The following is a 12,984-nucleotide window of genomic DNA, read 5'->3' as shown; positions in this document are numbered from 1 at the left end:
TAAACTCCAAATTTATAAACACAATGTAAATGTTCTTTGCATTTTTATACTTGGTATTTCATGTCACCTTTTATTCTAGGGCAGGACAGGATTAACCAATAGGCCCAGTAGAAACAGAGAAACTTAGAACATGACGTCAGAAAAGGGCCACGGCCCATCTAGTCTGCCCACCCTAATGGCCCACCCCCTAACTACCTCCATGAAGAGATCCCACATGCCAATCCCATCTTTTCTTAAAATCTGGCACGCTGCTGGCCTCAATTACCTGTTGTGGAAGATTATTCCAGCGATCAACTACCCTTTCGGTGAAGAAATATTTTCTGGTGTCGCCATTAAATTTCCCACCCCTGATTTTCAACGGATGCCCTCTTGTTGCCGTGATAGGCACATGCCTAGGGCCTGAAATGGTCAGGGGGGGCCCGATGAAGGAGGGCATCAACCCCTCCCCCCATCGATGGAAATAAGACAAGCAAGCAACGCGGGTAAGAAAGGCAACGGGAACTGTAATCGTGCAAGCGGTGCTGCTTGCCCAAAGCTTCCCTCTGACGCAGCTTCCTGTTTCCGCCTGGGCGCATGGTGGGGTGGGGCGGGGCAGGGGGCCCAGTGTACTTGTGTGCCTAGGGGCCCTCAATGAATTAATCCTGCCCTGTTCTAGGGTAGGGGGGAAATAGGAGGTATGATATTAATATATGTAAAATTACTTGAAATGTATTTATGTTTAATTCATTTATTATAATGTAATAAAAATAAAATAAGATGGGCAGAGGTTAAGGGGGGTTGGAAATTGAGGGAGTGTATTGAAAGATGTAATAGGTAATTTGAAAAATTTATTTTGAAGGAATGATAGATATATATTATAAGTTAATATGGTAAATTTAAATGTATTGACTATTTTAATAAGTTCAAGTTTATTAATTTTAATATACCTACCATCGAAGAACACCTGGCCAGTTTACAATGTTAAAAAAAAAAAAATAAAAAGTTAAAATTAAATTATTATGAGAGGAGGGGAAGTGTGAACATTAAATAGACAAATTACAAGTACGAACGTGAGCTTGGGAGTAATATATATATATATTTATTTATTTATGGTATTTCTTCAATAAAATGTTATAAATGAAATAAAAAGAATGAAGGGGAAGGGATCAAGGGGGATATAGAAAGCAATGGAATAGGTATAGAAATATTTTGGAGGAATGATAAAAATATGTATGGAAATCTTATTATTGTGAATTTAATTGTAATGAATATCTCTTTGTATCATATTGTATATTTATTTGATTCAATAAAATGTTATAAATTAATAAAAACAATGGTGGGCAATATATAATGAACCCCCATCGCAATGCATTATGGGACTTGGAAGCACTGGGCTAGAAATCCAAAAACCAGCCCTGGCCCCAAATCTCCAGCCTAGGTCACTTGGCTTCTCTGGGTCTGCACCAAAACCCCAATGAGATGAGGTTTAAGAGCCAAAGGCAGACATAGGCAACTCCGGTCCTCAAGGGCCAGAATCCAGTCAGGTTTTCAGGATATCCCCAATTAATATGCATGAGATCTATTTGCATGCAATGCTTTTAATGCATATTCATTGGGGAAATCCTGAAAACCCGAGTGGATTACGGCCCTCGTGGACCAGAGTTGCCCACCCCTGGCCAAAGGTGACTAACCTTCAATGAATGATACTGTGGGGGCCCACATCCAGATTTGCAGGACTGGATTGATCCGGTCCTGGCCTTACCCCAGTGCATTCCTGGTTACATTCCCCAAGAAAAACAGGACTGCAAGTCTATTTCAAATGTGCTTGCTTTACATTTAATATCTTGGATGGCATCTTTCCTTCCTCCCTCTATTTTTGAATTCTACAAGATCTGAGATTACCAGACTTACTCAAAAACTTAAATGATCCTTCCCTACACTGAAAGACGTCATCTATACTGGAAAACTAGGGAAGTCTCTTCATTTCAAAATTACTGAGCTCTGGAATAATTTTCCTGTCCAGTTGCGTGATCTGGGCTCTCTCCAATTATTCCGAAAACATCTGAAAACTTGGCTTTTTTCAAAATTGTGATCTTCGTTTCCCTCTATATTATCCCTATCCCTATTGTATTTTTTCTTTAATTTTCTGTAAACCGTGTTGAGCTCTATTTTTATAGAGACGATGCAGTATATAAGCTTAAAGTTTAGTAACTCTGGATCCGGTTGACAGCCTTACCTTTCCTGGGCTCCCAAGTGTAATATGAAAACATTTGTGCATGTGTTTTGCTGCCTGCCTATTTAATAAGTGGGATATAAATTTTAGAAATAAATACCCCTCCCACAGACAGGAATCTGTGTTTTTTGCACTGCCTCCACTACACGGTTTGTCTTGGGGCAGAATTTCCAAACGGGTTAGTTTTGCGCATAATGTAAACTTGTCAAGTTACCCGGTTCCAGGCTGGGGATTTGGGGACAGTCTTGAATTTCTGACTACCCCATCCTGGTGTGCATTATGTGACTTGCAGCATTGATTTCAAAGGGCAGGATCAGGTACTACAAATTCCAAGCCAACCATTGTTCCAAAATCTCCAGTAACAAACCTCATTCCTAAGTCAGGGTACGTGGAGTATGATCTGTCTCTCAGATTTAATAGTCATGTTTGCCGCAGTACTTGCATTGTACCAAAATGGCTAGCGCGCCTTAGAAAAAGAACCCCAAGATGTTACATGAATAGGCAATTTTTAATAAGACCTTTGGTATCCAAAACTATGGGAAATATCTCTGTATTCATCAGCTACAGTTTCTTGGTTTCAGACTTCATTTCTTGGTAGTTTATAGTTTATTATAGTCCGCCTTTAAAAAGGCAGATTACAACCTTACATATCTAAAAATATACAATACTACATAAAATTTTACAACACAGAAAAATGTCTCAGATAGTCCTTCATCATAATGAAACGTATTTGAAGATCTTTTCTCTCTCTACTTGATTCACCAAGTCATCATTTGGGACTGATACTAGAGAATGACATAGGGAAAACATTTATTACCCCGTCCCCATGAGCTCATACCCGTCCCTGTCACGTCCTGCGAGCTCAGTCCCCGTCCCCGCAAACTCGGTCCCTGAACCCCCGTCCTGCAAACTGTCAAATCCCATCCTCACAAGCCTCGAATAGTTATGATTTTATACTGAACTTATTTTATTAAAGTATAAAAAGAGACAATATTCTGTACAATTGTCATTTTATAAACACAAATAATACAGAGCAAGGATCAACAAAACCCCTGTCTCCCCTCCCTTTCACAAATATCCCCTCCACTATTGTGAAAACTGAACAGTCCAAATTACTACAGAATGCTGCTACATAGAAAAATCAAGCTAACAGAATACTTCAGTCACACATGGCAGGAATAGTGTTATGGGAGAGCAATAAGGCAACTACCCCCTGGTCAGAGAGAGAGCCCTAAGCCAGCTGGAAGCTAAAGAAGCACAGCCTGGGCTTTGCGGTCCCCAGTTATGTCTAATACCAGCTTTAGCAGAATACATATTTCAAATCTGAAATATTCTAATCACAAAGTATAAAATATATTTATTTTTGCTACCTTTTGTTGTCTGGTAATTTTATTCTTCAAATCACATTGGACTCAGGCTTTGATTTTGGGTTCCTTCTGTCTTCATCGTGGCATGGCTGGTTCCTGAAGGTAAAATAGGCACAAGAGGAACTGGGGAAGCGATGCCGAGTCTGACACGGCCGCAATTTTTTTTACCACAGGAGCAAGACTTTTCACTGCTCCCACGGGGCGGTAAAAGGTCTTGTCCCCCATTCCCGCGGGGCGGTGAAAGGTCTTGTTCCCATTCCTGCAGTAAACCAGTTGCAAATGTCTCCATTCCTGCGGATTTACTGCGGTGACCACGGTTTACCGTGGTAAATGGTCCCCGTGTCACTCTCTAACTGATACTTCTGATCAAAGCTGATCTGGAATATTTCTCTTTCACCACTATATCCAGTTTCCGGCACTCAACTTTTTATCTGTCAGAATGGGGATGTCCCAGGTAAGGTTACCATACGTCCAAGTTTCCTCAGAGATGTCCTTTTTCTAGGTGACTGGGTGGTTTTCTAAAAATCAGAAATTTGTGACCATTTGAGATTTTCACTATGCGGTCTGACATTCCCAGGCACTGTTAACCTTTTGAATTAAAGATCTCTTTTACCCCTACCCTCTCTCCTTCCCCCCCCCCCCCCCCCCCGTGGCCGTGGTAACATCTCCGATGCTCATAGAATTCCTATGAGCGTTAGAGCTGTTACTGCCATGGCTTGGGGGGGGGGGTCGTGTTTCAGTTTTACCTACCAATTACCACTTTTTTGACGTGAAGCATGCTGCACGTACTTACTTGTTGAAGTAAACAATTCTTTCTTTTTATTTATTGATCGACTGATTTCTAAATTCAATATACAAGTATCCACTTGTTACAAGTTTCAAGTTTATTTCGTATTTGATAAAATTGCTTTTTTCAAAGATTATAAAGCGATGAACAATAAATCATTTTCAAATAAGGGAAACATACAATATAGGGATGGACAGACATGCACTTCATAGAGAAGTCAGGGAAGAACTACAGAATTTTTACAAAATCAAGAAAAAGTATTGATCTCCATTATTAGACCACCATAATGAAAGGGGAGTGAAAATAAAGGGTAAGAAGAACCTCAAAAGAAAATTAACATATAGTTTCCTGTCTGAGAGCAAGAAAAGCCTTTCTTCGTTCATGTGTGACTTTGGTCACATCTGGAAAACTCCAAACTTTGTGTCCATAGAACAAAATCTTAGGGCTCCTTTTACTAACTGCGATAGCATTTTTTTAGCGCACGCTAAACCTGCGCTACATGGGTAGAACTAACGCCAGCTCAATGCTGGCATTAGCGTCTAACGCGCACGGCAATTCTGCGCGTGCTAAAACCGCTATCGCAGCTTAGTAAAAGGAGCCCTTAGAATTGCAGAAATACTTTTTCATGATATTATTCAAATCCCATAGGAATTCTATGAGCGTCGGAGCAGTTACTGCCGCTGCCGGCGCTAAAACCCGCACTATGCATTCGTAAAAGAGGGGGATAATGTAGTTTACGATCGGCTTTCCAAGCTAACCCCTTCTTACTCAGATCAGGAGGGGTTACCTTCGAAAGCTAATCATAAGCTACATTGTTAGTCCAATAAAAACGTATTATATTTTTTTCTTTATGTTTTTGTTTAATTTCTACATATTACCTAATTGTTTAATAAAAGTAAGTGACATTTGTTAACCTGAAACCTAGAGTGGAGGGATTAGAACAATCAGCTTTTGCTTTTAAGAACATAAGAATTGCCGCTGCTGGGTTAGACCAGTGGTCCATTGTGCCCAGCAGTCCGCTCACGTGGCGGCCCTCTGGTCAAAAGACCAGCGCCCTAACTGAGACTAGCCCTACCTGCATACGTTCTGGTTCAGCAGGAACTTGTCTAACTTTGTCTTGAATCCCTGGAGTAGTGCTGCCCGATTCACGATTCGAATCGGTTCACCGATTCACTTCGGGTGAATCAATTCGAATCGATTTAAAAATAAAAAAAAAATCGGCTTCTCGATTGGGACCCTCGCCCCCTAAAGCAGGAGCGGCAACGCTGCTCTTGCCAGCCGCTGTCGTACCTGCTTTAGAGAGCGAGGAGGGAGGGTCAGTCGGGAAGTGCTGCTGTCCGGCTTCCTTCCCCCCGGCGTCCGGTTCCCCCCCCTAGCGTCCGGTTTCCCACCCTGGCGTCCAGCTTCCCCCCTGGCCTCCCCGCACCATTTACCTTCTAGTTGCAGCCTGCACTGAAGATCGCGGTTATAGCGTCTTTGCAAACTGCTTTTAGCTGTTTCCTTCGCCACGATCCTGCCTCTGAAGTCAGAGGAGGGAATGCAGCAGAGGAAACAGCTAAAAGCAGTTTGCAAAGACACTATAACCACAATCTTCTGTGCAGGCTGCAACTAGAAGGTAAATGGTGCGGGGAGGCCAGGGGAAACATGGAGGCCTTCCGGGGGGGGGGGGATGCACAGTCCTTCGGAGTGGGGGGTGGGACAGGCCTTGGGGGGGGTACAGGCCTTCAAGGGGGGGAACATGCCTTTAAGGGGGAGGGGGACATGCCAGGGATGGTGGCATAGGCCTTTAAGAGGGGGACAGGCCTTCAGGGATGGAGGGACAAGCCTTCAGGGATGGGGGACAGGCCTTCAGGGGAGGGGAGGCCCTGGTGTAGAAGTACATGGAGGGAAGGGGGATTCAAAGAGACGTGTATATGCTGGACTTTGGGGGGGGAAGAAATAATGGGTCTAAAAATAGAGGAGAGGGAGAGAGATGATGGACAATGGGATTTAGGGAGGGAAGGAACAGAAAGGGAGATAAGTTGGACAGAAGGGATGGTGTGTGTGTGGGGGGGGGTGGAGGGGGCAGAGATACTGGATGGGAGGGTAGTTGGGAAAAGAAAGGGAGAGATGGTGGACCCTGGGGTAGTAGGGAAGGAGGGAGAGATGCTGGATGAAAGGGTAGTTAAGAAAAGGTGGATCTGTGGATGGAGACAAAAAAAAAGAAAGGTGCCAGACCTCCGGGGAGGGAAGGGAAATGGAAGGGGAGGATAGAGATGGTAGATGGATGGTTAGCACGGAGAAAAAAGGAGACCCTGGCAAGCAAGTTATCAGAAGACAACCAGAGCCTGGTACCAACAAGATTTGAATAATGACCAGACAACAAAAGGTAGAAAATCTAATTTTATTTTCCATTTTCTGATTACAATATGTCAGATTTGAAACGTGTATCCTGCCAGAGATGGTGTTAGACCGCAAACGTGAGCTAGGATTTAACAGAGAGAGGAAAAGTCTTTTTTGTTTGTTTATTTTGTTTACACCACAGCGCCAGTGTGGTTAGGAAAAGATAAAGGGGGTGAAGAAGCTATAAAATAAACCCACCAGGATGTTTGAAAAAAACGCCCAATTGGGCAGGAAAATCAAATCGAAAAGCCAATTCAATAGGCTGAATCGAATCAAAATTTTTTTTTTCCTGAATCGGGCAGCACTACCCTGGAGGGTGTTTTTCCCTATAACAGCCTGCGGAAGAGTGTCCCAGTTTTCTACCACTCTCTGGGTGAAGAACTTCCTTACGTTTGTATGGAATCTATCCCCTTTTAACTTTAGAGAGTGCTCTCTCGTTCTCTCTACCTTGGAGAGGGTGAACAACCTGTTTTATCTACTAAGTCTATTCCCTTCATTATCTTGAATGTTTCGATCAAGTCCCCTCTCATCTCCTCTTTTCAAGGGAGAAGAGGCCCAGTTTCTCTAATCTTTCGTTGTACAACTCCTCCAGCCCCTTAACCATCTTAGTCGCTCTTCTCTGGACCCTTTCAAGTAGTACTGGGTCCTTCTTCATGTACGGCGACCAGTGCTGGACGCAGTACTCCAGGTGAGAGCGTACCATGGCCCAGTACAGCTACATGATAACCTTCTCCGATCTGTTCGTGATCCCCTTCTTTATCATTCCTAGCATTCTGTTTGCCCTTTTCGCCACTGCAGCACTATGCATGGATGGCTTTATTGACTTGTCGATCAGAACTCCCAAGTCTCTTTCCTGAGAGGTCTCTCGAAGTACCGCCACGGACATCCTGTATTCGTGCATGAGATTTTGGTTACCAACATGCATCACTTTACACTTATCCCCGTTGAACCGCATCTGCCCTGTCGATGCCCATTTCTCGAGCCTGATTATGTCGCGTTGCAGATCTTCGCAATCCCCCTGCGTCTTCACTACTCTGAATAACTTCATATTGTCCGCAAATTTAATCACATCGCTCGTCGTACCTGTATGTCCAGATCGTTTATACAGGGATCTCAAAGTCCCTCCTTGAGGGTCGCAATCCAGTCGGGTTTCCCCAATGAATATGCATTGAAAGCAGTGCATGCACATAGATCTCATGCATATTCATTGGGGAAATCCTGAAAACCCGACTGGATTGCGGCCCTCAAGGAGGGACTTTGAGACCCCTGGTTTATAAAGATGTTGAAGAGCAAGCACCGAACCCTGCGGCACCCCACTGGCGACGCTCTTCCAGTCCGAGCATTGTCCATTTACCCCCCACTCTCTGTTTCCTATTCTCCAGCCAGTTTTCAATCCATTTCTGTAGCCTTTCTAAATGTGGAAGGATCACCAGAAAGGCTTCAGTTCCAGTCTGATTTCGTTTCCAGTTTAGCAGGGACCTCTGAAGAAAAAGCCACAGCCGAGCACACACGCAAGAAGGTGGAGAGGAGCCCCAAACCACTCACCCCCCTGGCTCCTGGAATGGGACGATTGGCTGCTGATTGGCTGCCGACTGGGACTCTAGGAATCAGCTTACAGAAGCTGAATTAAAACCTTTCCTTCTGCCCGGAGGAAGTTGAATCGGCAGGAAGACGAAAGGGAGCTTTGCTTTACTTAACCCCCCCCCCCCCCCGAAATGTTCTGCAAAGGCAGGACCCGTCCAGCGGCCCCCCCGAGTTCAGCTCTAGCACGGTCGTGAGCTTTGCGATCGATTCTCTCTTATGGAAGGCGCCTCGCTATGTCCCAGTATTGCAACAACTTTCTCCTGGTGCCCATCCCGGAGTACCCGCCTTCGGATTGCGCGCCCAACAAGACCATCAAGCTGGTCGTTCTGGGAGGCGACAGTGTGGGCAAAACGGGTAAGTCCAGGCCGGAGCGATGGGGGCAGCTTCTCCCTTTCTGCTCTCTTCACTTTGGTTTGGGTTTTCTGGCTCTTTTTTTTTTCCTCTCGTTTTTTGAGCGCCTAATAGGCAACGAGAGAGAATTTCAGAAGTCAATAATGGACCATATTTCTGTGCCTAACGATTGCTGCAGTCAAAAGTGAGATTTTTTTTGGGGGGGGGGATTATTTCTTAAGTTTTATTTTGAAGTTTTTGATGGGTGCCTTTGGAGGTCGTAGCAAATGGGGGTTAAGTCCTTTCTTCTGCTTGGATTCATTTTGTATAGCATTTTATTAATAGAAACATTGTTTATTACCTTTCTTAAACAGTTCAGGCAGGTCTGTGCTTTCTAGAATGAGTCAGTGCCTTTCACAAGCTCGAGAAGATTTATTTGGCTTTTTGATTTTCCAGTGTAGGATATTATGTGATTAGACGTTGCTCTAATCTTTTATTTTTGTTGGTTTTTTCCATTTGATTATTTTGATGGCGGTTCTATTTACTAATTAATACCTCTAACTTGGCATCAAATGTGATGGTTCATACTTTCTGCCTCTCTCACTGTGAGTGCTTTTGTGATTCAAGGAGTAAATATCAAAATAAAGAAAATGAATTCAGTGAAAATCTATTCATACCCTTCCAGTTCATGACAAGACAGATCTGTCAGGCTGCTGAAATTCACAAGGCTTTTTCTCTATGCCCTACTTATGCGGAGGCATTTTCTGAGTTCTACTAGTCCAGGGGTGGGCAATTCCGGACCTCGAGGGCCAGAATCCAGTCGGGTTTTCAGGATTTCCCCAATGAATATGCATGAGAAAGATTTGCATCTCAAGGAGGCAGTGCATGCAAATTCATCTCATACATATTCATGGTGGATATCCTGAAAACCTGTCCTGGCAACGGCTCTCGAGGACCGGAATTGCCTACCCCTGGGTTAGCTGACAAAGGGGTGGGCAATTCCGGTCCTCGAGGGCCAGAATCCAGTCGGGTTTTCAGGATTTCCCCAATGAATATGCATGAGATAGATTTGCATCTCAAGGAGGCAGTGCATGCTAATCCATCTCATACATATTCATGGTGGATATCCTGAAAACCTGACCTGGCAACGGCTCTCGAGGACCGGAATTGCCTACCCCTGGGTTAGCTGACAAAGAGGTGGGCAATTCCGGTCCTCGAGGGCCAGAATCCAGTCGGGTTTTCAGGATTTCCCCAATGAATATGCATGAGATGGATTTGCATCTCAAGGAGGCAGTGCATGCAAATCCATCTCATCCATATTCATGGTGGAGATCCTGAAAACCTGAACTGGCTCTGGCTCTCGAGGACCGCAGTTGCCTACCCCTGGACTAGTCCTTCCAGAAATTTGGCTGGAGATACTGACCTTGACTGGAGATACTGGTGCACTGAAGTGGCCTGTGTCTTGCTAAGTGCAGAGGGTTGGCCCAGAAAACACGGAAGCAGGTTAAAAACTCATCCCAGAGGGTGTTGTTCTGTCTTGGTACCTTCTAGCTGGCCTGCTCTAGGACACTTTGGGCTCCTTTTACTAAGGTGGGTTAGGGCTTTAACACGTGGAATAGCGCACTGAGCATTGAGCTGGCATTAGTTCTAGAAGCGTAGCGTGCGGTAATTTCCTGCGTGCGCTAAAAACGCTAGCGCACCTTAGTAAAAGGAGCCCTTTGTACAGCTGATGGGAGCCTGTCTGAACTCTGTACAGCCTTGTAAAGTCTGTTTCTTTTAGTGACATTTCATTGTGACTGAACTAACAGCATTAATATGAGTGCAAAAGCTCTTGTAAAAAAAAAAATTACCATAATCAATACTATAAAAAGACAAATTTTGAATAAAGGAATTGTTTGGTATACTGAGAAAGTAAAATTCTCATCTGTATGAGGCTCTTCTCCCTTGAAAAGAGGAGACTCAGAGGAGACATGATAGAGACTTTCAAGATCATGAAGGGCATAGAGAGGGTGGAAAGGGACAGATTCTTCAGATTCTTGGGAACCACAAGCACCAGGGGGCACTCAGAGAAGCTGAAAGGGGACAATTTTAGAACCAATGCTAGGAAGTTCTTCTTTACACAGAGGGTGGTGGACACCTGGAATGCGCTTCCGGAGGTAGTGATAGGACAGAGTACACTACGGGGGTTCAAGGAAGGTTTGGATAAATTCCTGAACGATAGGGGGATCGAAGGATACAAATAGGGGTAAAGATAGGTTTTAGACAGAGTATAGATAGAAGGATAAAAGGGATTAGAGAAGGATCACATTACAGGTCATGGGCCTGATGGGCCGCCGCGGGTGCGGACTGCTGGGCACGATGGACCTCGTGTCTGACCCAGCGGAGGCAACTTCTTATGTTCTTAATGATTTCTCACTCCCTCTTGATATGTACAATGTCAAAACAAAGAATTTTGTTTCTGCAAATTGGCATGTAATTGAGGAAGTTGGTGGGTTGGGCTGAGAACTTTTCAACCCCCCTTTGTATGTAATAACAGTGAGCCAAGTCTAGGACAATCAAGCCATGGTGACATCACTGATGAGGAGGGCTCTTATTGGTGGAATGAGGCATTATGACATCACTACCTCACACTTCCAGGGGGTGCTGAAAAGTTCTCAGCCCAGCCAAGAAGAGAATGACGTGGATATGGTTGAATCAATGATCTGAAACAATGTCAAAACATTGAATTTTGTTTCTGCAAAGTGGCACTTAACAAAACAAGGTCACACTCTTTTCAGCTACAGTGGCAAAAGAACGCTTAGAATTTAGGAAGTTGGTTGGTTGGGCTGAGAACGTTCAAGCACCCCCTCATGTGTGTGTGTGAAGGGAGTTTGAGTCCCAGTTCAGCAGAGTTCCTCTAGCTTTCCAAACTCAGGATAATGATAGAAAACGTGTGCTCTCTTTGCACATGACCTTGGAGAAAGTCCATCCCCTGGCTGAATGCTGACTGCTTTTAATTTTTTTGTTTATTTAACACATTTCTACACCGCCTGAAATCTAGGCGGTTTCCAGTGTCAAAAACAATCTTAAAATTCCATAAAAAGCAACAAACACAGCCAGAAAAGTTCAAGCCCTGCAGTGCTCATTTGTTGTGACCTTGGGCAAGTCACTCAATCCTCCATTGCCCCACTTTGGAAACGAAGCCATTCTAGATTACATTCTTCTTCTATATTTATATACTATACTTACATTATTGCCATCCGAGTTGCGCACCTAATGGTTGAAGACCCGGTCTATAAAATTAAGGTTTAGTTTAAATTGATTGTGAGCCCACTGGGACAGATAGGGACAAATGACTACCTGAATGTAAACTGCTTAGACAATTAATAGGCGGTATATAAATAAATACCAATCCCTTCCAGATAATCAACAAACACAAACAATAGCTGCAAGACAGCGAGAGGGTTACAAATGCATAACCTCCTAGATCATCAGCTCACATAATATTGGTCAACAGTGACTGAAAAATCATTATCGTCTGAAAGGCCAATCGCTGGCTGATGTGAAAAAAGCAAATGCTCTTCTACGTCCTCTCTCCAGCATGAGCTGGTGTCCACAGAAGTAAAACAGCCACCATAATTGGCACTGTACATAAGAACATAAGAGTTGCCATACTGGGACAGACCAAAGGTCCATCAAGCCCTGTTTCCAGCATTGGCCAATCCAGATCGCAAGTACTTGGCAAGATCCCAAGGAGTAAAACAGATTTTATCCTAGGAATAAGCAGTGGATTTCCCCAAGCCATCTCCCAATAATGACTGTTTGTTTTAAGAAATTATTCAAACTTTTTTTTTTAAACCCTGCTAAGCTAACTGCTTTCAATACATTTTCTGGCAATGAGTGAAGAAATATTTTTCTGGTTTGCTTTAAATCTACTATATAGTAGCTTCATTGCTTGCCCCCTAATCCTAGTATTTTTGGAAAGAGTAAACAAGTGATTCAGATCTACCCTTTCCACTCCACTCAGTATTTAATAGATCTCTATCATATCTCCCCTGAGCCATCTCTTCTCCAGGCTAAAGAGCCCTAGCCGCTTTAGCCTTTCCTTATAGGGAAGTCGTAACATCCTTTTTATAATTTGTGCCATCCTTTTCTGTACCTTTTCTAATTCATCTGTATCTTTATTTGAGATTTGGCAGCTAGAATTGCACACAGTATTTGAGATGTGGCTACACCATTGAGCAATATAAGGGCATTATAACATTCTCATCTTTGTTTTCAATTCCTTTCTTGATAATTCCTAATATTCTGTTTGCTTTCTTAGCTGCTGCCGCACACTGAGC

At 43.7% G+C, this 12,984-nt stretch overlaps 1 protein-coding gene across 1 annotated transcript in view; it reads left to right on the top strand.

Annotated features, from left to right (window-relative positions):
* Window positions 1-8,430: 8,430 nt before the first annotated feature.
* LOC117361242 (ras-like protein family member 11A-like) overlaps window positions 8,431-12,984 on the top strand; it is a 64,791-nt gene continuing 60,237 nt past the window's right edge. The window contains exon 1 of the mRNA XM_033946312.1: window positions 8,431-8,686. Within this exon, the coding sequence (XP_033802203.1) occupies window positions 8,566-8,686 (121 nt within the window). The 5' untranslated portion in view covers window positions 8,431-8,565. The remainder of the gene's footprint in view (window positions 8,687-12,984) is intronic.

Source organism: Geotrypetes seraphini, chromosome 5 (assembly GCF_902459505.1).
Source record: "Geotrypetes seraphini chromosome 5, aGeoSer1.1, whole genome shotgun sequence".
Classification (NCBI taxonomy): domain Eukaryota; kingdom Metazoa; phylum Chordata; class Amphibia; order Gymnophiona; family Dermophiidae; genus Geotrypetes; species Geotrypetes seraphini.
The sequence above is the reverse complement of the archived record's forward strand: the minus strand, read 5'-3'. Positions and strand labels throughout refer to the sequence as shown.